Here is a 23165-nt window from a genome sequence, read left to right as displayed (position 1 = left end):
TGGTGGCCCTGCACTGCACAAGTTCCCTGTCTCTCTTGAACTGGGGAGCCCAGAACACGATACGAAGGAATCTGGTGGCACAGGAGACCTGCCTGCCTAGGCCACGGGCTCCCAGACGCCACGGGAGACGGGAGAGCCCGCGGCGCCGGCGCTGGGCCCGGCAGGGCGAGCGGCGGCCGCGCGTCGCCATAGCAACGCCGCCGGTGCCCCCGGGGGCCGCGCGCGACCAGCCGTTCCGCTGGCGACGCGCGGCGGCGTGACGTCACTTCCGCGGCGCGCGGCGGCGCGGCGCGTGGGCGGGGCGCGCGGCCGGAAGGTTCGAGACGGGCCGCGAGAGGCGCTGAGCGACCGGCGGGGCCGCCGCACGCGACATGGCCGGCGCGCGCGAGGAGGTGAGCGGCCCCGCGGCCCCCACTGCAGCCCTGCCTTCGGCCAGCGCGGCCGGGCCGGGCACGGCACGGCGGGGCGGGGCGGGGCAGGGCAGGGCAGGGCGGGGCGGGGGGCGCCGCCGGAGTGTTTGCTGAAGGCTTGGGTGTTTCTGCCTGACGTGATGCTCTGCACTCCTAGCACCGACCGGAACCTGCCGGGAGCTGTGCCAGCGGCCCGGCGTTTGTCGGCGTCCCTTGTGTTTTAATAGATGGAAGCCTAGACCTTGATATCTGTACGGGTCGAGAAGTGTAAAACATGGGCGTCCTGGGAGGGAGGAACAGTCGGCTTCGTGCTTCACCGGCTGTAGAGGGAAAGGAAATGACCGACTTGGTAAACCTGAAACTGCTGCATTGGGACATTTGAAAGTATCATAAGTGAAAGAGCTTGGCTGTGAACCTTGCATGAAAAGAACTGTGTCTAATATGTACATGTGGTCTTCTGTTTTTGAATCAGTTACAGAAAGATTTGGAGGAGGTTAAAGAGTTGCTTGCAAAAGCCACGAGGAAGCGACTTCGCGATGTCCTGATGACAGAGAAACAAAAGCTAGAGCTAGAAATCAAGAATCAGCCTCCGCCAAAACCAAAAGATGTGGCAGAGGAAGAAAAGTTGTCCCTTGGAGGGTACACGGTGAAAATAAACAATTATGGTAGGATTCCTTTTCTGAATGGTTACTGGAATTCGGGCATCTCTCTGAAGAGAAGGCAAGATGGCATTAGTGTTACGGTTGCCATTTGGTATTATAGAGAAGGCTTCTCAAGTGTTTGTTTTGTGTTGGAGACTCCACTTTAAAAGCTACTAAATGCCTACTGTGCAGCCCCAACCACAGTGTGCATTAATTCTGTGTGTGTGACAGTATTGCTGGGATGCATGAATGGTCCCTGGTGTAACAACTAGTGTTTTTCCATTGCCTAGTGCTTAATGGGCATGAGAGAGATATTTGGTTTCTCTGCTTGCCACATAGGTGAAAGGCAAGGGAATTATACTTGTTGTTGTAGGGAATAGGGGAAAAAGTGGGTCAAGGAAACTGCAGCAAAAGTTGATGGTTACCTCTGACTCCCTCTGCACAGACAGGGTAGCTTTTTACCCAAGCTGATATGCAGCTTGTGTCAGAATTTGCAGGAACTGGGGAACAGGGCTGTATCTGAGGACCTCCTGTTGCTCTCAAGTTATTCCTGAATAATTCATGCCTTTCCCTTATCCCTCTGAAGGTTGCTTCATTTGCTAGGGGATTTGCAGAGGGAGCTGGATCAGAATGCATGAAGTTTGTGGAGGAAAGCAAAAACTTTGTATCTTTTTTTTTCCCCACTTGCAGGTTGGGATCAGTCAGATAAGTTTATTAAGATTTACATCTCCTTAAGTGGAGTCCAGAAGCTTCCACCCGAGAACGTGCAGGTGAATTTCACAGAGAGGTGAGTCATCTTGTTGACACCATGCCACAACGCAGAGATGTGTGAAGAACAATCTGAAATGCAGGAATGTGTTGAATTCTATTCTGGATCAGCCCTTACTCAACACCCCTTTTTTTCTTTCTTTAAACTTGAGCAGTATTAGGTTTCAGTAGCACTTAGCATGTGCCCTTAAGTGTAGTTCTCCTTAGACATATTGGTGCTTGTTGCATTTCATTCACGCTTGACAGGACGTTAACTCCATTTTTTGATGGTGATAGAACTGAAGTGTACGTAGGTAAAGATGCCTGTCCAAGGTGGTAGGAGATCAGGGAGACAGAAGGAACCCTAAAGATTTGTTGTGAAGTGTGAGTAGTATAAGTCCTCAATAGTAAATCCAACTGAAGATTTGAGAGCCCTGGGAAGAAACTAATTGAAGCCTGTTGACGTGCTTTCGCAAGAAATATGCCTGCTAAAGCCTTTCAGATGTTGTGGGTCTCGAGGCACAGTAGTCTTAAAATTGTTGAAATATTTGTGTCCTTTCTCCCTGCTCTTTGTGGTTCCAGGTCGTTTGATCTGCTAGTGAAGAATCTGAATGGGAAGAACTACACCATGACCTTCAACAACCTCCTGAAACCTATCTCTGTGGAAGGCAGCTCTAGAAAGGTCAGTGCACCGTGGCTGTTAGAGAGATGTATGTCCCTCACAAAGTACCATGTGCATTGCCTGACTCTAATTCAAGAGACTTGGTCCTCAGTTTTCACTTTCTGTCTGTAAATTGTTTTCACTGTGAGTGTGATTCTTACTAATCTGTAATTGTGGAGTTTTTATCTGGAACCCACAGGCTTCTATTTTGAACGATCATGTCTGGATATTGTATGCTTTTTTTGAGAGCTCTCCAAGAGGATTTCAGAAGTAATTAACCAGAAAATTCCACTAGACATCCGTTGGCATCCTTGTTCTTTCAGATACCTCTGAGAAATTCTTTGCAGTTTTAAGGTCTGAGAGACTTGTCAGCAGACCAAAATCGTGGGAGTAAGGTTGGCATAATACCCAAAGCAAAGTCTGGAACAGGCTCTGTTTTCATAGGAGTGCATTGCTTCTCAACTGAACACTAGTGACACTTTACTGCTGATGGCTGTGACTGGTGGTAGTGTCCATCCTCTGCTGCTTGTAGCACCTTTCTGGGCTTAGGGATGTCTCACATACCTTGTGTGCGTTCTGGGCAGTTGTGCATTGTGCTTGGTGACATAAGAGGTAAAGAAATGGTGGTTCAATCTGATATTGCTCTAAAACTAGGACAGTGAAAAATTAAAACAACTGAAATAAATGAGGGTGATGGTCTGATGATTTAATACAGCATAAGAGCAAGCAGTGGTCACATGCTAAGCAAAGCCAAAGTTCCAGCAGACACTTGTCTGCTGTGGCACACAGAAGTTCTTTGCGAAATTTAGGTCAGGGTTGCAATTAAACAGGCTTTTCTCATAACTGGCAAACATATTGCAAGATTAAGCAATGCCCTAAAACTAGTTTCTTTTTCCTTGGAGAAATAAATTGGGAGAGTTGCTATTGGAATGTGATGTTCATGAAGGAGTAAATAGAGCCACCCTTTACCCGACAGTCCTGGGTACTTTCAGCCTCTTGATAATCACTGAAGAGTGTTACTGCAGTACTATGTTCTGCATTGGTACTCTAGATGGGAGTAGTGATATGGTTATCAGGCCTCTTAAATTGTCCACAACAAAGTTAATACTTTGTACCTCAAAGCTGAGTACATACTATAATTTCTATATGCTACGTCATAATCAATAGCAGAGATAAATGTTTCAGGAATTGGCAAGTATAGAAAGAGGTTTGGGTTGTCAGCTAACCTTATTCATTGTGGTTGTGACTAGCATCCCTTTATGAAGTATTCTGAATTCATGCCTTGCTGTTCTCCATGCAGATCAAGACAGACACGGTCCTTGTGATGTGCAGGAAGAAGCGGGAGGAAAAATGGGACTGTCTCACTCAAGTGGAAAAAGAAAGCAAAGAAAAAGAGTAAGTATCTCTGCAACCTCCCTTCTCATTTTTCATGTCATGTTCTCCAGATTACATTTGCACTGCTGGGAGGCTCAGATCTGTACGGTACCGACTGTGCAGTCAGACTGAGAATCACTGTGCTGGGGACAAGCCCTTAAAGTGTTTGAGCATCATTAGGTTGGGATTTTTTTAGTACTAGTAGGACTGGTAGTGGAAGAGAGAGATGAACTTTGAGTAGCTGTTTGCCACTCTTCTACTGTCCTATTGCAAGCGAGGAAGGCTGCATCATAGGAAATGAGATAGGTAAGACCTGCAGTGAGAGTGCTAAAAGTAATTATCTAATTACTGCAAAAACTGCAGTACTGAGGTTGACTTTTTATTTAAGTGTCCATGATACAGAAATACATGTATTCCCTGCAGCTGTGTTGGTTGAAATAATTATTGCTTTGTCACCTGTGTGTGAGATGCCTGCACAAAAATCCCACTGTCCTTTTGGCAAAACAGGTCATTAGACAAAGTGTCAAGCTAATTTATAGCATTTCAAGTGCTTAGGAGCAATTTTACAAGCAGCTTAGGCCCTGCATATGTAAGGGTGGTAGATAGCAGCAGGAAACGCCTGAGGACAAGAGACATCTGTGTGTGTCTGTAAAATGAAGTATAGCATACAGTAATTTTCTGTTATTTAACAATACACATGTACATTCTTATCCAGAAGAGAATGTGTATATCTGCCTTGAAGCGCAGGAACACTTCTGAGAAAGTTAGGCCTGCCAACAACTGTTCATTTTGTGTAGGCTTATAGGTTGATTTCCTAAACCTGATTAGCCCTAACTCACCATACCTGAATTTAGAGCAAAAGTACCTTCTCTTAAATAACATTACTGGAGTTGAAGAGAAGGTGACTTTACTACTACAGGTTGCAGAGAAGTCCTGCACACTGCCCAGCCTGGCAGGATTAGTATTGCTGCCATATTCCAAGTGTGGACGATTTAACAGGATGACAGAAAAAAAAAAAAAGGTCTTTCAGAGCTACATCTCATGCTGTGAGACCAGTGGTTGGCTCCGTGCTTGGGGAACTTGCTCCCTCTGCCGATCTGTTTTGCTCTGCATGTTTTTCAGAACTGTCTAGAGGAATTGAGAGAACAGGACAGAGAGGCAGTTTTGCCAGAGAGGACGTCACGTATGGTCTGATATGTGGGGCACTTCGTACCCAGGTGCTTCCCGTGTGGTCAGTTGACTTCAATTGACAAAACTGCTTTGTAATGGAAGGTGTTGAAAATGAGATAAGCTCGGGGATAAAGTGAAAAACGGGAAGCAGAAAATGCCTTTTAGGTTGTGAATGCAGCCATTTCAAAGAGCTCAGTGTGGCTGTGTTTCTCTTTTGATTCACTCTTTGCAGTAGATCCTGGCACTTTCCAGGTCTATTATATTCCACTCCTCCTTCCTAAAATGAATTTTGGGTGGTGCTTCCAGGGTCACGTTTACTGCTGAATGCTTCCCATCACCATTAGAGGGACAGCTCTACGTATACTACACTTCTTGCACTTAGTCTGAGCGTACTACTTTTAAGATTCTCCCTCATCAGAGCTGACTGAGATGTGACTAAAGACTGTCAGGGCCAGAAGACTCTGCCAAAGCAAAATTCTCAGTTACCAGGATGTTTGAAACAAATGCTAGTATTTATTTTTTTGGCACAGAATTGTTTGCTATACCAGATCTTCTCGTGTGTCTCACTTGCAGGAAGGCTGCCTACGACACCTCAGATCCTAGTGAAGGGCTTATGAACCTTTTAAAAAAGATGTATGCAGAAGGGGATGATGAAATGAAGCGCACCATCAACAAGGCCTGGGTTGAAAGCAGAGAAAAGCAATCCAAAGGGGACATACCAATGGATATTTGAAAGCACTCTTAAGGGCCGCCTTAATACTGATCTTCCATGTGAGACACGCTGTGCTGCAAAGATCATTGTTTACACCACCTTCTTCCAAGTAAAGATGGTCACTTTCCATTTCAGGTTGGAGAAAATATTTAAATAAAATATAGCTTGTAAAGCATTTCCTTCAGTCAAGTGGTTCACCATTCCCTGAAGGGTGGAGCTTAGGTATATCCTTACCCCTCCTTGAAAAAGCATCTCAGTTGAATGCAGTGTTGTGAAACTGAGAACAGACTCTAACAGAAAAGGAATGCTAAGCTAGACACCTCTGCTGCAAGTGACAGCCATACCCATCTGGGTGCTGGGGCTAATGTGCTCTCAATTTAGGGTGTGGATTTTTGATGAGATGTGGGGAAGTGTGTTGAACACAAAGGGACAAAGGATGAAGAATGTGGAGCCATTATCTCAAGCACTCCATAGCTTAGCAGAAACAATGTGGTGTTAATCCTGTGGTATTAAAATTTAATGATTACTCTCACAAATTAATTACTGGCTGTTTAAGCTCTTGGGAATTTTGCAAAGGAAAACTGTTCTTTAGTGCCTATGGTGACTGTGATCTTCTTGGGGTGTCTTTGAGGTGGCATCATTTGCAGGAGGGCAACAAGCTGCTGACGCTGGACAGGGAGTTTGCCCTGGCTTTAGCAGTTTATGAGGAAAAGACAGACGAACTCAGACTTTTCCTACCAACTTAGAAGGGTTTTAAGGTAACAGAAGTATATTGAGACAGCCTATACCCAATACCCAAGTTTGACTCAATGTGAGGTAATGTACTGCTGTAAGCTGGCTGCCCATGTGCCTTCCCTCAGGTGATAAGTAGCATGGTTTCACATGGCCTGTTCACTGCAGCCCCTCAGCCATGGAGGGAACAGAACAGCCATTTCCCCTTTGCTGCCCTGCTGTGAAGAAGAGTGCAGGGCAAACATGAGCTTAGCAGCAGGCGTGTTGGTGTTTCCTTCCTGCTTCCTCCTGTGTGTTTCCCAAGGACAGATCTGTTTGATGTTTCCTTAGGACTTCCATTACTCTCCCATTACGGTCTGAACTAGGAAATTACTTGCTACCTTGTTCTTTAAGCACTGCACTATAAGTAGGAGATAAATAATAGCACGTTGTACTTTCTAATCAGTCCTTTATCCACTTGGTCTGCTTGTTAATGTACATATATTAATTTTGCATAGCAAAAGTATCTAAACTTGATGCTGTCTTATTTTCAGTTCATGTTCACCCTTGTTCATGGCAGAATACTGCTTTGCCCTGTTGTGCAATTTCATTTATGCTTTTACCTGGATTACCACGGTGGCAAAAAAACTGCTTAAATGAGCCTTGTGCTGTATGTCTTTATTTATAATGTTGCCCACATCACAAAGCTCAGTTCTGCAACCATCAAGTAGTAACTTTTTTTTCCCCTCAAAACAGAACTTCTTTCACACAGAGCAGTTTAGTGCACTCACAATCCAGTAAGCAAGTTGTGTGGTTCCTCATCCTTCCCTTATGAGTCTGATACTGCTGCTGGACTCCTAGACAGCTTTAATTACTCAAACACACAAGTTTTGTTTTTCTGCCTGAATGTATATCCACGTGGCCATCTACCACATGGCCCTTTGGATCCCAGACATCTGAGCATGGTCAGCGAAGTGGCGGAAGACGATCCTGCTGAGCCGCCAGCGCCGCTTCACCCCTCGAGGGCGGGACGTCAGGATGCAGCGATTGCGGATCCTCACAGGGCAGCTGTCCCGGGGCAAGCTGGCAATCTCTTTATCAGCCACTTCCTAAAACAGAAGACCTCAGCATAGAGTTTATCTCTGTTGCCCAGGATTTTGAGGGGGGCTTAGTTTTTTGTAGACCATCGCAAGCTTCTCTCTACCACCCATGAGTGTGCTTTGCTATCTGCTAGGGAACTTGCTGCTTTCTTTCTGGGCATCCTATTAGTGAATGTGAAATGATCCACAGGGAGACCCCAAAGTTAACCTCATTACAGAGACTGAACAACGTAAAGACAATAATTACAGCTAGTCAAAAGCTGCTTGACTTGGTCTGGGCTGGCCCTTTAAGCTGAATGTAAATAGATGCTCCTTATTAACTGCCTTCCCAGGTCACATCCAGTGAAAGGGATGGACATGACAAAGTATCTGTGTTCTAATGAGAAGTCTTAGGAAAGGGCTTTCCACATGTGAGAGCTCAACAGTTTTCAGGAAGCAGCAGGCAGCAGCAATTGAAATGTCAGAAGACTGAGTGAGCTGAGCCTGAAGGAAGTCGCTTGAGGCCAGCTAAGCATCCCTCACAGCAGCATTCCTAATATGATATTTTCTGAAGGACAGAATGGCTTAGAATCCTGTGTTAGCCATGGCAGCAAATCACAGTGGAAAGTAAAAGGTCTAAGGCTGGACAATAAAAACTCCCCTGATGCTGCAAGAGTGCTGAAAATAGCGTAAGGCTATCTGCTAAAGGGACGGTCACCTTCAAAGGAAGACAGTGTTGAGACAGCAGCAGTAGGACTTCAAGCTTCCTAACAGCAAGGTCAGTAGGATTTCAAAATCTATTTCAGTTATTTCTTTTGTCCAGTTGCACGTCTTATCTGTGTATGTAGCTCTGTCTGTACCTCTACCTAGCACAGCCAAACACTTGTACTATGTTGTGACCTATTTAATTCCTAGGATTTTATTCCAAAAGTAGCCTGTGCTTTTAGAGAAAACTCATAACTTAATATTTAGGATTTTACATTTGGAGTCAAAATAACATTTTGTAGGGGAGGAACTTTCCTGGAATCTTTCTTCATTCTAACTGCTGCCATGACTTAGTGACTTCAAAAGCTCACAAAAGCAGCTGAGGAATACTAAAAGCAACGCCAATATTCTTTTGTGTGTGTGTGTAAGGACATCCAAAACAGACTAGACTTGCCAAAAGAACGTTAAAGTTGGTATGTAAAAGCAGATTTGTACACTTTCTTTCAAGATCTCGCGACAAGTAGGCATGGTCAGATCAAATGCATACAACAATATTTCTGACATTTGCAAATATTTTTCATGCTTAGTAAGGAAGGCTTGAGAGCACAGCAGTGAATCTGCATTTTTAAGAAATGCTCTAACACTCAGATCTGATGTAGCCTTTACATGCTTGTAGCTCAGGCAATGAATCAAATTGTGTATTTTGAACTGAGCAAATCAGTGGCTTTGGCTGGGTCAGGCTTCCAGGTTTTTAAACAAGAAAAAAAAATCTAAAGTTTATTTAGGAAACTATAAATATCCGATAGCATCAAAAACAGGACAAGGGGTAATGGCTTCAAACTGAAAGACACTTGATTTAGATTAGATGTTAGAAGTTCTTCCCTGTGAGGGTGGTGAAGTACTAGCACAGTCCACCCAGAGAGGCTGTGGATGCTCCATCCCTGGAAGTGTTTGGGGCCAGGTTAGATGGTGCTTGGGGCAACCTGGTCTAGTGAAAGGTGTCCCTGTCCATGGCAGGGGGTTATAATGAGATGACCTTTAAGGATCTTCCAACCCAACCCTGCCCTGGTCCTCGTTGGGGGACAGCTGCCTCATACCTGCAGCTCCTTGGGAAGGAGAGAGTTCTTCCGGATGGCGTTGATCCGCAGCCTCTCGTCTGCATACTCATATGCCAACTTTCTTCTCTTGACATCCCTCAGCATCCTCCAGTCCACATAGTAGCTCCGCACCTGCCTTGTGCAGGGTGAGGGCAGAACCTAATTATAAAAACATTCGTTTATAACACGCCCATGTACAGGCAAAGTTTGCCCAATTCAAGTATGAATTCTTTCCCGTAATGTCTTTGTCAGACTGTTTCAAATTACTTCCTTGCAGTGTAGCTCCTGCTCACTGTACCCTGGGCTCCAGCGAGGTTAAAGGGAGACAGCGGGGAATTCAGGCTATCGGAGGTACAAACAACCCGACCTTACACCCCCACACCCGCCTTCTTCCCGCCGCCGGCGGCCCCGAGGGCTCACGCGGCATTCGGGTGTGGGCTAAGGCCGGGCCGAGCCGGCCGCCGCCAGCGTTCTGACGAACCCCACAGCCCGTCCGGCGGGCCCTGCCCGCTCCCCGCCGCCTCGGCCGGCCAGAACGCGCCCCGACGGGGAAGAGAGGCGGGAGGGAACCGGGTTCACCTGCCGAGCGGCCCGCACCGCCCAGGCCAGCAGGGACGCCGACATCTTGCCTCTGCGCCTCGGCGCGGCCGCGCATGCGCCTAGGCCTGCCGGGAGGCGCGGCCGGGAGCTGCTGCGGGGCGGGACCGGGCTCGGGCAGCGTCCCGTTAGTGCGGCCGGGAGCTGCTGCGGGGCGGGACCGGGGTCTTTGTCAATGATCTAGATGAGGATATTGAGTGCACCCTCAGTAAATTCCGCCTTTTCGTCCTTTCTTGCGCATTGGGACACACTGATCCTGGACTTGAAGGAAGTGGTGTTTGAAGACTGACCAGCTCTCATGGGCACTTCTGTCTTCTAGAATCATATCCCATGAAACCCATCTCTGACCTTGGCTCCTGGCAGGCAGCACACCTCTTGTGACTCCCAACACAGCGAATTTTCACCTGAGCTGAGGTTTATATTATTATCACATTGAGATTTAAGAAAAGGCATTTTGTTTGAATTGGTGTCTGTGACACCAATTAATGTTTTGCCGAGTGCCTGTGGGGTGGCAGAAAGGATGCAGACACCAATGAAAGGATTGATTTTACTTTATTGTCTACTTTAAACTGTTACAGAAAACGAGATAACACATCCAGTCACAACAATAAGCCTATGACAGTCCATTTCTACACATTTGCATAGACGTCCTTCACTAATGATTGGAAACTGTATCCTAGCTAATGATTATACTTTATCTAAGCTGTATCTTTCCCTAATGATCAGCTACTGCTTTTATATAACGTCTGGTTGAGAGATTCATCCAGAGGTGAACTTTGGTTTGGGACCTGTTGCTCAGGCCTCAGCATTTCACTTCCCACATCTATGTTCATGATGATGGGATCAAGATAGGGGCTGGCGGGGCTGGGAAGCGTCCTGCTGAGCTTCCTTCCCTTGACAAAGCCTGCCTTGCCAGACTGCTCCAGGCAGCACGCTGGGCTGGGAAGCGTCCTGCAGGGCTTCCTTCCCTCGACATGTCCTGCCTTGCCAGACTGTTCCAGGCAGCATGCTGGGCTGGGAAGTGTGCTGCTGGGCTTCCTTCCCTCGACATGTCCTGCCTTGCCAGACTGCTCCAGGCAGCACGCTGGGCTGGGAAGTGTCCTGCTGGGCTTCCTTCCCTCGACGTGTCCTGCCATGCAGGACTGTTCCAGGCAGCACGCTGGGCTGGGAAGTGTCCTGCTGGGCTTTCTTCCCTCGACATGTGCTGCCTTGCCAGACTGCTCCAGGCAGCACGCTGGGCTGGGAAGCGTCCTGCTGGGCTTCCTTCCCTCGACATGTCCTGCCTTGCAGGACTGTTCCAGGCAGCACGCTGGGCTAGGAAGCGTCCTGCTGGGCTTTCTTCCCTCGACATGTCCTGCCTTGCCAGACTGTTCCAGGCAGCACGCTGGGCTAGGAAGCGTCCTGCTGGGCTTCCTTCCCTTGACATGTCCTGCCTTGCCAGACTGCTGCGGGCAGCACGCTGGGCTAAGGGAACATCCTCCAGGCCCGCGTATTCCTCTGGGGCCTCCTGACGGGTTTCAGCCCTGTAGCATGGCGTGCGCGTGGGGAAGAGGTAGAGGACCTCTGGGAGCCTGCTGAAGCCTTCACGTCGACACTGTGTTGTTTCATTGCAAGGCTCTTCAGCCAGGACTGTTGTGGCTCTCGGCTCCCTACAACACAGTCCCTTCCTGTGGGACTGATCTTGACTGCTCAGCTCTGTCTTTCTTCTCTTCAGTTTTGCACAGAGGTCAAAGGCAATCCAAATCAAGCAGAGCAGCCAAGAGGTTTGCAATGCGCTGTAAATCAGCCTGGTCGTGTTCATCTGAGCAAGGCGGTCCCTAAGGTGCCACAGACCACTGGGCCCGTGTGAGTCCTCCTGGCCCTCAGAAATGACGTTTGTCCCAAATCTATGAAGGTCAGGGATCTCGGGCCGTTTGGTGTCAAGGCACTCAGCATCAGCTGGCGGCTGCTTTGAGAACTCAGGACTGAACCCAGAGTAGCTCATCTGATCGGGAAGGCCAGGGCTTGCGGACTCTTCAGCTGGAACGAGTTGCTGCGTTGGCTCTTCAGGAAGGTCGAACTTGCCTGTGTTCATGTCAGGCAGGTAGGAAAACTGAAAGCCTATGTTGAATCTAACGGTCATCAGAGAGAGTGCGCATAAACAGAAGCCAAAGGGGAAAAAGGATATGAGCGTCATTGTGGTCTCTCTTCTGAGAGAAAAAATCTATAGATGCGCCAGTTGGCTTGGGCTGTGTCCCTCCTGAGCGGAGCTCAGGCCGCGACCACCAGGCCCGAGCGATGGCCCTGCGCATCTGAGCTGCCCAGGGTTGCCCTTGTGCCAAGAACTGGGCTGATGCCACGAGAGAATCGGTGATGTCACAAAGCCTTTCCCCACCCACCCAGCAGCCAATGGTGGCTGAGGCGGGGAGGGGAGGACCTATTGAGGTGGATTTGGAAGGCTGCCCTCCCTCTGCTGCCACTGCTCTCTGCAGCTTCCCTTAGATGCCGAGTCTGGCATCAGCATGGTGTGGAAGAGCCTGGCCACAGCCCCTCGTGGTGGCTGGTGGCAATTCACCCCATCCTGGCCAATCCCAGGACATAGGTAAACTTCATAGAAGTTGTATGTGTTGGATCCACCAAGCCGGGCCCCTGCTTAGGTTGTTAGACCCCCAATTAGCACCACGAGATCTCAGTTGGAACCCCAGGGCCCTGATGAGGGTACTGGGACCCCAGTTAGCACCACGGGATCCTCAACAGGGGCAAGAAATTAAACAGAGATGTGAGGAAAATGTTCTAATGAGTGAGTAGGCCTTGTCTGAGCAGCCTGCAACACGATTGCCTTGAGTCCTAATGGCCTTTTCTATCCCAGTGCTAAGCTGAGGAATACACTTTAAAGAATCCTTCTCAGATTTTGGGGTAAGTAATAAAATGGCAAATCAAGGAGCTCTTAAGATGTTTTTGTCTTCTTTTCTTTGGGTGTCAGAATTGTTTTACTTTGCATTTAAACTAAGGCTTCTTTCTGGAGAAGGTACAACACTCAGGCCCAGAGTGGGGCTGTGAAAATTAAGGTTTTGAAGTCTGCTCCAAAATAGGGATGGAGACTATGTGATCTCTTTCTTTTGCAACCTGGTCTGGTGAAAGGTGTCCCTGTCCGTGGCAGGGGGTTAGAATGAGATGACCTTTAAGGACCTTCTAACCCGATCCTGCCCTGCCTTGGTCCCTGGGCCTGGCGGGAGGTGCGGCCAGGGGCTGCTGCGGGGCGGGATCGGGCTCTTTATCAATGATCTGGATGAGTTGTTCCATCACCTTTCCAGGGATGGAGGTGAGGCTGACTGCCCTGTAGTTTCCCAGGTCATCCTTCCTGCCCTTTTTGAAGACTGGAGTGACATTGGCCTTTCTCCAGTCCTCAGGCACCTCACCTGTCCTCCATGATTGTTCAAAAATGATGGAGAGAGGCTTAGCAATCACATCAGCCAGCTCCCTCATCACTCTAGATTGCATCCCATCAGGACCCATTGACTTACGATGCTTATGCTTGGCCGACAAGTCTTTAACCTCTTCCTCTTCCACTCAGGACGAGTCCTCTGCTGTCCTGGCCATCCTATTATCCTTGCAGGACTGGGCTTCCCGAGGGCCAGCCTTGGCCATAAAGACTGAAGCAAAGAAGGCATCCAGTACTTCGGCCTTCTCTGCATCCTCAGACACCAGGGCACCCTCAGCGTTTAGCAGCGGGCCCACATTACCCCTCGTCTTCCTTCTGCTGCTGATGTACTTGAAAAATGCCTTATTGCTGTCCTTAACATCCCTGGCTAAATTTAATTCTAGGAGGGCTCTAGCCTTCCTAATTGCACCTCTCCATGCCCTGGCAATGTTCCTATACTCTTCCCAAGAAGCCAGCCCCTGTTTCCACCTCTCATAGATGGCTGCTTTCTGCCTGAGTTGTCCCAGCAGATCCTTGCTCATCCACGGAGGCCTCCTACTTCCTTTTCCTCCTTTCTTGCGCATTGGGACACACTGACCCCGGGCTTGGAGGAAGTGGTGCTTGAAGACTGACCGGCTCTCATGAGCACTTCTGTCTTCTAGAATCATATCCGATGAGATCCGTCCAAGTAGATCTCTGAAGAGGCCAAAGTCGGCTCGCCTGAAATCCAGGGTCACGGTCCTGCTTTGTGTCCTGCCTCTTCCACAGAGGATCTTGAACTCCACCATCTCATGGTCACTGCAGCCGAGGTTGCCTCCAACCTTCACATCCCCAACCAGACCCTCCTTATCTGTCAGTACCGGGTCCAGCAGCACACCCCTCCTCGTTGGTTCCTCGATCACCTGCGACAGGGAGTTGTTGTCAACAATCTGTAGGAACCTCCTGGACTGCGTGTGCTTGGCTGTGTGGCTATCGCAGCAGATATCAGGGTGGTTGAAGTGCCCCATGAGGACCAGGGACTGTGATTGTGAGGCAGCTTTCAGCTGTTCTTAGAAGGCCTCATCCACTTCCTCCTGCTGATCAGGTGGCCTGTAGCAAACTCCTACAACAATATCACCCTGGCCATTAATTTTTACCCATAAGCACTCTACTCTCTCCTCATCCCCACCCAGGCACAGTTTGGTACATATTAATTGCTCCCTCACATAGAGAGCAACTCCACCTCCACGCCTTGTCAGTCTGTCTTTCCTGAATAATACATAGCCCTCCATGGCTGTGCTCCAGTCATGGCAGCTGTCCCACCACGTCTCTGTCACCGCAATGAGGTCGTAGCCCCGCATGCGCACCCACATCTCCAGTTCCTCCTGCTTATTCCCCAGGCTGCGTGCATTGGTGTAGAGGCAGCGCAGGGGCTTACTCAAACACACAGGTTCCCCTGGGTGGGTGCAGGAGGTTCCTCCCCGGTTTGGCTCTTCCTCGGGGTGGTCAACCTTCCGCATCTCGGCCCAGTGTGCACATGAAGGGCACTTATCATTGCATTCCCTGTCCTGCCCTGTTTCCCAGCTAGAGACGACAGCTTGTTCTATGTTGCTTCTCCCTCCACCCCCCAAGTCCCTTAGTTTAAAGACCTCTTTATTAAGCTTGCTAGCCTACTCCCAAATATTCCAGTACCCTTATGGGAGAGAAGAATCCCATCCTGTCTTACCAAGCTGTAGTCCCCAGGGAAGGCTCCGTTGTCAAAGAACCCAAAGCCTTCGCGCCGGCAGCAGCCTCTCAGCCAGGAGTTCACTTGGCCGATTTTTCCATTGCAGACTCCCCCTTTATCTCTAGTGAACAGGATGGAGAAGAAAATAACCTGAGCCCCCCTACTTTTTACTTGCTCTCCCAAGGTTTTAAACTCCTTCTGGATCCTGGAGATGTCATGCCTCATGACATCATTCATACCTACACGGAACACAAGTAAGGGGTAGTAGCCTCCATCCCTGACAAGCCGTGGCACTCTCTCAGCCACATCTCTGACCTTGGCTCCTGGCAGGCAGCACACCTCTTGTGACTCCCAACACAGCGAATTTTCACCTGAGCTGAGGTTTATATTATTATCACATTGAGATTTAAGAAAAGGCATTTTGTTTGAATTGGTGTCTGTGACACCAATTAATGTTTTGCCGAGTGCCTGTGGGGTGGCAGAAAGGATGCAGACACCAATGAAAGGATTGATTTTACTTTATTGTCTACTTTAAACTGTTACAGAAAACGAGATAACACATCCAGTCACAACAATAAGCCTATGACAGTCCATTTCTGCACATTTGCATAGACGTCCTTCACTAATGATTGGAAACTGTATCCTAGCTAATGATTATACTTTATCTAAGCTGTATCTTTCCCTAATGATCAGCTACTACTTTTATATAATGTCTGGTTGAGAGATTCATCCAGAGGTGAACTTTGGTTTGGGACCTGTTGCTCAGGCCTCAGCATTTCACTTCCCACATCTATGTTCATGATGATGGGATCAAGATAGGGGCTGGCGGGGCTGGGAAGCGTCCTGCTGAGCTTCCTTCCCTTGACAAAGCCTGCCTTGCCAGACTGCTCCAGGCAGCACGCTGGGCTGGGAAGTGTGCTGCAGGGCTTCCTTCCCTCGACATGTCCTGCCTTGCCAGACTGCTCCAGGCAGCACGCTGGGCTGGGAAGCGTCCTGCAGGGCTTCCTTCCCTCGACATGTCCTGCCTTGCCAGACTGTTCCAGGCAGCACGCTGGGCTGGGAAGCGTCCTGCTGGGCTTCCTTCCCTCGACATGTACTGCCTTGCCAGACTGCTGCGGTCAGCACGCTGGGCTGGGAAGTGTCCTGCTGGGCTTCCTTCCCTCGACATGTCCTGCCTTGCCAGACTGCTCCAGGCAGCACGCTGGGCTGGGAAGTGTCCTGCTGGGCTTCCTTCCCTCGACATGTCCTGCCTTGCCAGACTGCTCCAGGCAGCACGCTGGGCTGGGAAGTGTCCTGCTGGGCTTCCTTCCCTCGACGTGTCCTGCCATGCAGGACTGCTCCAGGCAGCACGCTGGGCTGGGAAGTGTCCTGCTGGGCTTCCTTCCCTCGACATGTCCTGCCTTGCCAGACTGCTGCAGGCAGCACGCTGGGCTGGGAAGTGTCCTGCGGGGCTTCCTTCCCTCGACATGTCCTGCCTTGCCAGACTGCTCCAGGCAGCACGCTGGGCTGGGAAGTGTCCTGCTGGGCTTCCTTCCCTCGACATGTCCTGCCTTGCCAGACTGCTCCAGGCAGCACGCTGGGCTGGGAAGTGTGCTGCTGGGCTTCCTTCCCTCGACATGTCCTGCCTTGCCAGACTGCTGCGGGCAGCACGCTGGGCTGGGAAGCGTCCTGCTGGGCTTCCTTCCCTCGACATGTCCTGCCTTGCCAGACTGTTCCAGGCAGCACGCTGGGCTGGGAAGTGTCCTGCTGGGCTTCCTTCCCTTGACATGTCCTGCCTTGCCAGACTGCTGCGGGCAGCACGCTGGGCTAAGGGAACATCCTCCAGGCCCGCGTATTCCTCTGGGGCCTCCTGACGGGTTTCAGCCCTGTAGCATGGCGTGCGCGTGGGGAAGAGGTAGAGGACCTCTGGGAGCCTGCTGAGGACTTCACGTCGACACTGTGTTGTTTCATTGCAAGGCTCTTCAGCCAGGACTGTTGTGGCTCTCGGCTCCCTACAACACAGTCCCTTCCTGTGGGACTGATCTTGACTGCTCAGCTCTGTCTTTCTTCTCTTCAGTTTTGCACAGAGGTCAAAGGCAATCCAAATCAAGCAGAGCAGCCAAGAGGTTTGCAATGCGCTGTAAATCAGCCTGGTCGTGTTCATCTGAGCAAGGCGGTCCCTAAGGTGCCACAGACCACTGGGCCCGTGTGAGTCCTCCTGGCCCTCAGAAATGACGTTTGTCCCAAATCTATGAAGGTCAGGGATCTCGGGCCGTTTGGTGTCAAGGCACTCAGCATCAGCTGGCGGCTGCTTTGAGAACTCAGGACTGAACCCAGAGTAGCTCATCTGATCGGGAAGGCCAGGGCTTGCGGACTCTTCAGCTGGAACGAGTTGCTGCGTTGGCTCTTCAGGAAGGTCGAACTTGCCTGTGTTCATGTCAGGCAGGTAGGAAAACTGAAAGCCTATGTTGAATCTAACGGTCATCAGAGAGAGTGCGCATAAACAGAAGCCAAAGGGGAAAAAGGATATGAGCGTCATTGTGGTCTCTCTTCTGAGAGAAAAAATCTATAGATGCGCCAGTTGGCTTGGGCTGTGTCCCTCCTGAGCGGAGCTCAGGCCGCGACCACCAGGCCCGAGCGATGGCCCTGCGCATCTGAGCTGCCCAGGGTTGCCCTTGTGCCAAGAACTGGGCTGATGCCACGAGAGAATCGGTGATGTCACAAAGCCTTTCCCCACCCACCCAGCAGCCAATGGTGGCTGAGGCGGGGAGGGGAGGACCTATTGAGGTGGATTTGGAAGGCTGCCCTCCCTCTGCTGCCACTGCTCTCTGCAGCTTCCCTTAGATGCCGAGTCTGGCATCAGCATGGTGTGGAAGAGCCTGGCCACAGCCCCTCGTGGTGGCTGGTGGCAATTCACCCCATCCTGGCCAATCCCAGGACATAGGTAAACTTCATAGAAGTTGTATGTGTTGGATCCACCAAGCCGGGCCCCTGCTTAGGTTGTTAGACCCCCAATTAGCACCACGAGATCTCAGTTGGAACCCCAGGGCCCTGATGAGGGTACTGGGACCCCAGTTAGCACCACGGGATCCTCAACAGGGGCAAGAAATTAAACAGAGATGTGAGGAAAATGTTCTAATGAGTGAGTAGGCCTTGTCTGAGCAGCCTGCAACACGATTGCCTTGAGTCCTAATGGCCTTTTCTATCCCAGTGCTAAGCTGAGGAATACACTTTAAAGAATCCTTCTCAGATTTTGGGGTAAGTAATAAAATGGCAAATCAAGGAGCTCTTAAGATGTTTTTGTCTTCTTTTCTTTGGGTGTCAGAATTGTTTTACTTTGCATTTAAACTAAGGCTTCTTTCTGGAGAAGGTACAACACTCAGGCCCAGAGTGGGGCTGTGAAAATTAAGGTTTTGAAGTCTGCTCCAAAATAGGGATGGAGACTATGTGATCTCTTTCTTTTGCAACCTGGTCTGGTGAAAGGTGTCCCTGTCCGTGGCAGGGGGTTAGAATGAGATGACCTTTAAGGACCTTCTAACCCGATCCTGCCCTGCCTTGGTCCCTGGGCCTGGCGGGAGGTGCGGCCAGGGGCTGCTGCGGGGCGGGATCGGGCTCTTTATCAATGATCTGGATGAGTTGTTCCATCACCTTTCCAGGGATGGAGGTGAGGCTGACTGCCCTGTAGTTTCCCAGGTCATCCTTCCTGCCCTTTTTGAAGACTGGAGTGACATTGGCCTTTCTCCAGTCCTCAGGCACCTCGCCTGTCCTCCATGATTGTTCAAAAATGATGGAGAGAGGCTTAGCAATCACATCAGCCAGCTCCCTCATCACTCTAGATTGCATCCCATCAGGACCCATTGACTTACGATCCTTATGCTTGGCCAACAAGTCTTTAACCTCTTCCTCTTCCACTCAGGACGAGTCCTCTGCTGTCCTGGCCATCCTATTATCCTTGCAGGACTGGGCTTCCCGAGGGCCAGCCTTGGCCATAAAGACTGAAGCAAAGAAGGCATCCAGTACTTCGGCCTTCTCTGCATCCTCAGACACCAGGGCACCCTCAGCGTTTAGCAGCGGGCCCACATTACCCCTCGTCTTCCTTCTGCTGCTGATGTACTTGAAAAATGCCTTATTGCTGTCCTTAACATCCCTGGCTAAATTTAATTCTAGGAGGGCTCTAGCCTTCCTAATTGCACCTCTCCATGCCCTGGCAATGTTCCTATACTCTTCCCAAGAAGCCTCTCATAGAGGCTTCTCACCTCTCATAGATGGCTGCTTTCTGCCTGAGTTGTCCCAGCAGATCCTTGCTCATCCACGGAGGCCTCCTACTTCCTTTTCCTCCTTTCTTGCGCATTGGGACACACTGACCCCGGGCTTGGAGGAAGTGGTGCTTGAAGACTGACCGGCTCTCATGAGCACTTCTGTCTTCTAGAATCATATCCGATGAGATCCGTCCAAGTAGATCTCTGAAGAGGCCAAAGTCGGCTCGCCTGAAATCCAGGGTCACGGTCCTGCTTTGTGTCCTGCCTCTTCCACAGAGGATCTTGAACTCCACCATCTCATGGTCACTGCAGCCGAGGTTGCCTCCAACCTTCACATCCCCAACCAGACCCTCCTTATCTGTCAGTACCAGGTCCAGCAGCACACCCCTCCTCGTTGGTTCCTCGATCACCTGCGACAGGGAGTTGTTGTCAACAATCTGTAGGAACCTCCTGGACTGCGTGTGCTTGGCTGTGTGGCTATCGCAGCAGATATCAGGGTGGTTGAAGTGCCCCATGAGGACCAGGGACTGTGATTGTGAGGCAGCTTTCAGCTGTTCTTAGAAGGCCTCATCCACTTCCTCCTGCTGATCAGGTGGCCTGTAGCAAACTCCTACAACAATATCACCCTGGCCATTAATTTTTACCCATAAGCACTCTACTCTCTCCTCATCCCCACCCAGGCACAGTTTGGTACATATTAATTGCTCCCTCACATAGAGAGCAACTCCACCTCCACGCCTTGTCAGTCTGTCTTTCCTGAATAATACATAGCCCTCCATGGCTGTGCTCCAGTCATGGCAGCTGTCCCACCACGTCTCTGTCACCGCAATGAGGTCGTAGCCCCGCATGCGCACCCACATCTCCAGTTCCTCCTGCTTATTCCCCAGGCTGCGTGCATTGGTGTAGAGGCAGCACAGGGGCTTACTCAAACACACAGGTTCCCCTGGGTGGGTGCAGGAGGTTCCTCCCCGGTTTGGCTCTTCCTCGGGGTGGTCAACCTTCCGCATCTCGGCCCAGTGTGCACATGAAGGGCACTTATCATTGCATTCCCTGTCCTGCCCTGTTTCCCAGCTAGAGACGACAGCTTGTTCTATGTTGCTTCTCCCTCCACCCCCCAAGTCCCTTAGTTTAAAGACCTCTTTATTAAGCTTGCTAGCCTACTCCCAAATATTCCAGTACCCTTATGGGAGAGAAGAATCCCATCCTGTCTTACCAAGCTGTAGTCCCCAGGGAAGGCTCCGTTGTCAAAGAACCCAAAGCCTTCGCGCCGGCAGCAGCCTCTCAGCCAGGAGTTCACTTGGCCGATTTTTCCATTGCAGACTCCCCCTTTATCTCTAGTGAACAGGATGGAGAAGAAAATAACCTGAGCCCCCCTACTTTTTACTTGCTCTCCCAAGGTTTTAAACTCCTTCTGGATCCTGGAGATGTCATGCCTCATGACATCATTCATACCTACACGGAACACAAGTAAGGGGTAGTAGCCTCCATCCCTGACAAGCCGTGGCACTCTCTCAGCCACATCTCTGACCTTGGCTCCTGGCAGGCAGCACACCTCTTGTGACTCCCAACACAGCGAATTTTCACCTGAGCTGAGGTTTATATTATTATCACATTGAGATTTAAGAAAAGGCATTTTGTTTGAATTGGTGTCTGTGACACCAATTAATGTTTTGCCGAGTGCCTGTGGGGTGGCAGAAAGGATGCAGACACCAATGAAAGGATTGATTTTACTTTATTGTCTACTTTAAACTGTTACAGAAAACGAGATAACACATCCAGTCACAACAATAAGCCTATGACAGTCCATTTCTACACATTTGCATAGACGTCCTTCACTAATGATTGGAAACTGTATCCTAGCTAATGATTATACTTTATCTAAGCTGTATCTTTCCCTAATGATCAGCTACTACTTTTATATAACGTCTGGTTGAGAGATTCATCCAGAGGTGAACTTTGGTTTGGGACCTGTTGCTCAGGCCTCAGCATTTCACTTCCCACATCTATGTTCATGATGATGGGATCAAGATAGGGGCTGGCGGGGCTGGGAAGCGTCCTGCTGAGCTTCCTTCCCTTGACAAAGCCTGCCTTGCCAGACTGCTCCAGGCAGCACGCTGGGCTGGGAAGTGTGCTGCTGGGCTTCCTTCCCTCGACATGTCCTGCCTTGCCAGACTGTTCCAGGCAGCACGCTGGGCTGGGAAGCGTTCTGCTGGGCTTCCTTCCCTCGACATGTCCTGCCTTGCCAGACTGCTGCGGTCAGCACGCTGGGCTGGGAAGTGTCCTGCTGGGCTTCCTTCCCTCGACATGTCCTGCCTTGCCAGACTGCTCCAGGCAGCACGCTGGGCTGGGAAGTGTCCTGCTGAGCTTCCTTCCCTCGACATGTCCTGCCTTGCCAGACTGTTCCAGGCAGCACGCTGGGCTGGGAAGCGTCCTGCTGGGCTTCCTTCCCTCGACATGTCCTGCCTTGCCAGACTGCTGCGGTCAGCACGCTGGGCTGGGAAGTGTCCTGCTGGGCTTCCTTCCCTCGACATGTCCTGCCTTGCCAGACTGCTGCGGTCAGCACGCTGGGCTGGGAAGTGTCCTGCTGGGCTTCCTTCCCTCGACATGTCCTGCCTTGCCAGACTGCTCCAGGCAGCACGCTGGGCTGGGAAGCGTCCTGCTGGGCTTCCTTCCCTCGACATGTCCTGCCTTGCCAGACTGCTCCAGGCAGCACGCTGGGCTGGGAAGTGTCCTGCTGGGCTTCCTTCCCTCGACATGTCCTGCCTTGCCAGACTGTTCCAGGCAGCACGCTGGGCTAGGAAGCGTCCTGCTGGGCTTCCTTCCCTCGACATGTCCTGCCTTGCCAGACTGCTGCGGGCAGCACGCTGGGCTAAGGGAACATCCCCCAGGCCCGCGTATTCCTCTGGGGCCTCCTGACGGGTTTCAGCCCTGTAGCATGGCGTGCGCATGGGGAAGAGGTAGAGGACCTCTGGGAGCCTGCTGAGGCCTTCACGTCGACACTGTGTTGTTTCATTGCAAGGCTCTTCAGCCAGGACTGCTGTGGCTCTCGGCTCCCTACAACACAGTCCCTTCCTGTGGGACTGATCTTGACTGCTCAGCTCTGTCTTTCTTCTCTTCAGTTTTGCACAGAGGTCAAAGGCAATCCAAATCAAGCAGAGCAGCCAAGAGGTTTGCAATGCGCTGTAAATCAGCCTGGTCGTGTTCATCTGAGCAAGGCGGTCCCTAAGCTGCCACAGACCACTGGGCCCGTGTGAGTCCTCCTGGCCCTCAGAAATGACGTTTGTCCCAAATCTATGAAGGTCAGGGATCTCGGGCCGTTTGGTGTCAAGGCACTCAGCATCAGCTGGCGGCTGCTTTGAGAACTCAGGACTGAACCCAGAGTAGCTCATCTGATCGGGAAGGCCAGGGCTTGCGGACTCTTCAGCTGGAACGAGTTGCTGCGTTGGCTCTTCAGGAAGGTCGAACTTGCCTGTGTTCATGTCAGGCAGGTAGGAAAACTGAAAGCCTATGTTGAATCTAACGGTCATCAGAGAGAGTGCGCATAAACAGAAGCCAAAGGGGAAAAAGGATATGAGCGTCATTGTGGTCTCTCTTCTGAGAGAAAAAATCTATAGATGCGCCAGTTGGCTTGGGCTGTGTCCCTCCTGAGCGGAGCTCAGGCCGCGACCACCAGGCCCGAGCGATGGCCCTGCGCATCTGAGCTGCCCAGGGTTGCCCTTGTGCTAAGAACTGGGCTGATGCCACGAGAGAATCGGTGATGTCACAAAGCCTTTCCCCACCCACCCAGCAGCCAATGGTGGCTGAGGCGGGGAGGGGAGGACCTATTGAGGTGGATTTGGAAGGCTGCCCTCCCTCTGCTGCCACTGCTCTCTGCAGCTTCCCTTAGATGCCGAGTCTGGCATCAGCATGGTGTGGAAG

General features: G+C 50.6%; 2 protein-coding genes across 3 annotated transcripts; one reads left to right on the top strand and one right to left on the bottom strand.

The window, feature by feature from the left end:
* The first annotated feature begins 300 nt into the window (after positions 1-300).
* Positions 301-5890, top strand: CACYBP (calcyclin binding protein). 2 transcript variants are annotated; one of them, XM_062003833.1, is made up of 6 exons: positions 301-392; positions 883-1075; positions 1742-1838; positions 2381-2480; positions 3760-3854; positions 5577-5890. In XM_062003833.1, the coding sequence occupies exons 1-6, from the start codon at positions 372-374 to the stop codon at positions 5734-5736; spliced, it is 666 nt and encodes a 221-aa protein (XP_061859817.1). In that variant the 5' UTR covers positions 301-371; the 3' UTR covers positions 5737-5890. The 2 variants fall into 2 exon arrangements, with proteins under 2 accessions (XP_061859817.1, XP_010198456.1); XM_010200154.2 differs by lacking the exon at positions 301-392 and adding an exon at positions 581-759.
* Positions 5891-7087: 1197 nt separating this feature from the next.
* Positions 7088-9956, bottom strand: MRPS14 (mitochondrial ribosomal protein S14). The gene is made up of 3 exons (XM_062003834.1): positions 9887-9956; positions 9308-9466; positions 7088-7535 (listed from the first exon to the last, which is right to left on the bottom strand). Exons 1-3 carry the CDS (start codon positions 9929-9931, stop codon positions 7353-7355), a joined length of 387 nt encoding a protein of 128 aa, XP_061859818.1. The 5' UTR covers positions 9932-9956; the 3' UTR covers positions 7088-7352.
* Between the last annotated feature and the right edge of the window lie 13209 nt (positions 9957-23165).

Source organism: Colius striatus, chromosome 10 (genome assembly GCF_028858725.1).
Source record: "Colius striatus isolate bColStr4 chromosome 10, bColStr4.1.hap1, whole genome shotgun sequence".
In the NCBI taxonomy this organism is placed as follows: Eukaryota; Metazoa; Chordata; class Aves; order Coliiformes; family Coliidae; genus Colius; species Colius striatus.
This window is presented reverse-complemented; position numbering and strand designations above follow the sequence as displayed.

Excerpts from the sequence above, each read along its gene's own strand:
- MRPS14 (XM_062003834.1), bottom strand. The coding sequence starts at position 9,931 with ATGTCGGCGTCCCTGCTGGCCTGGGCGGTGCGGGCCGCTCGGCAG. Across the intron at positions 9,467-9,886 it reads CGGTGCGGGCCGCTCGGCAG|GTTCTGCCCTCACCCTGCAC; the intron begins GTGAACCCGGTT and ends TTTTATAATTAG. Across the intron at positions 7,536-9,307 it reads TCCTTCCCAAGGAGCTGCAG|GAAGTGGCTGATAAAGAGAT; the intron begins GTATGAGGCAGC and ends CTTCTGTTTTAG.
- CACYBP (XM_010200154.2), top strand. The coding sequence starts at position 685 with ATGGGCGTCCTGGGAGGGAGGAACAGTCGGCTTCGTGCTTCACCGGCT. Across the intron at positions 1,839-2,380 it reads CAGGTGAATTTCACAGAGAG|GTCGTTTGATCTGCTAGTGA; the intron begins GTGAGTCATCTT and ends TTGTGGTTCCAG. Across the intron at positions 3,855-5,576 it reads AAAGAAAGCAAAGAAAAAGA|GAAGGCTGCCTACGACACCT; the intron begins GTAAGTATCTCT and ends TCTCACTTGCAG.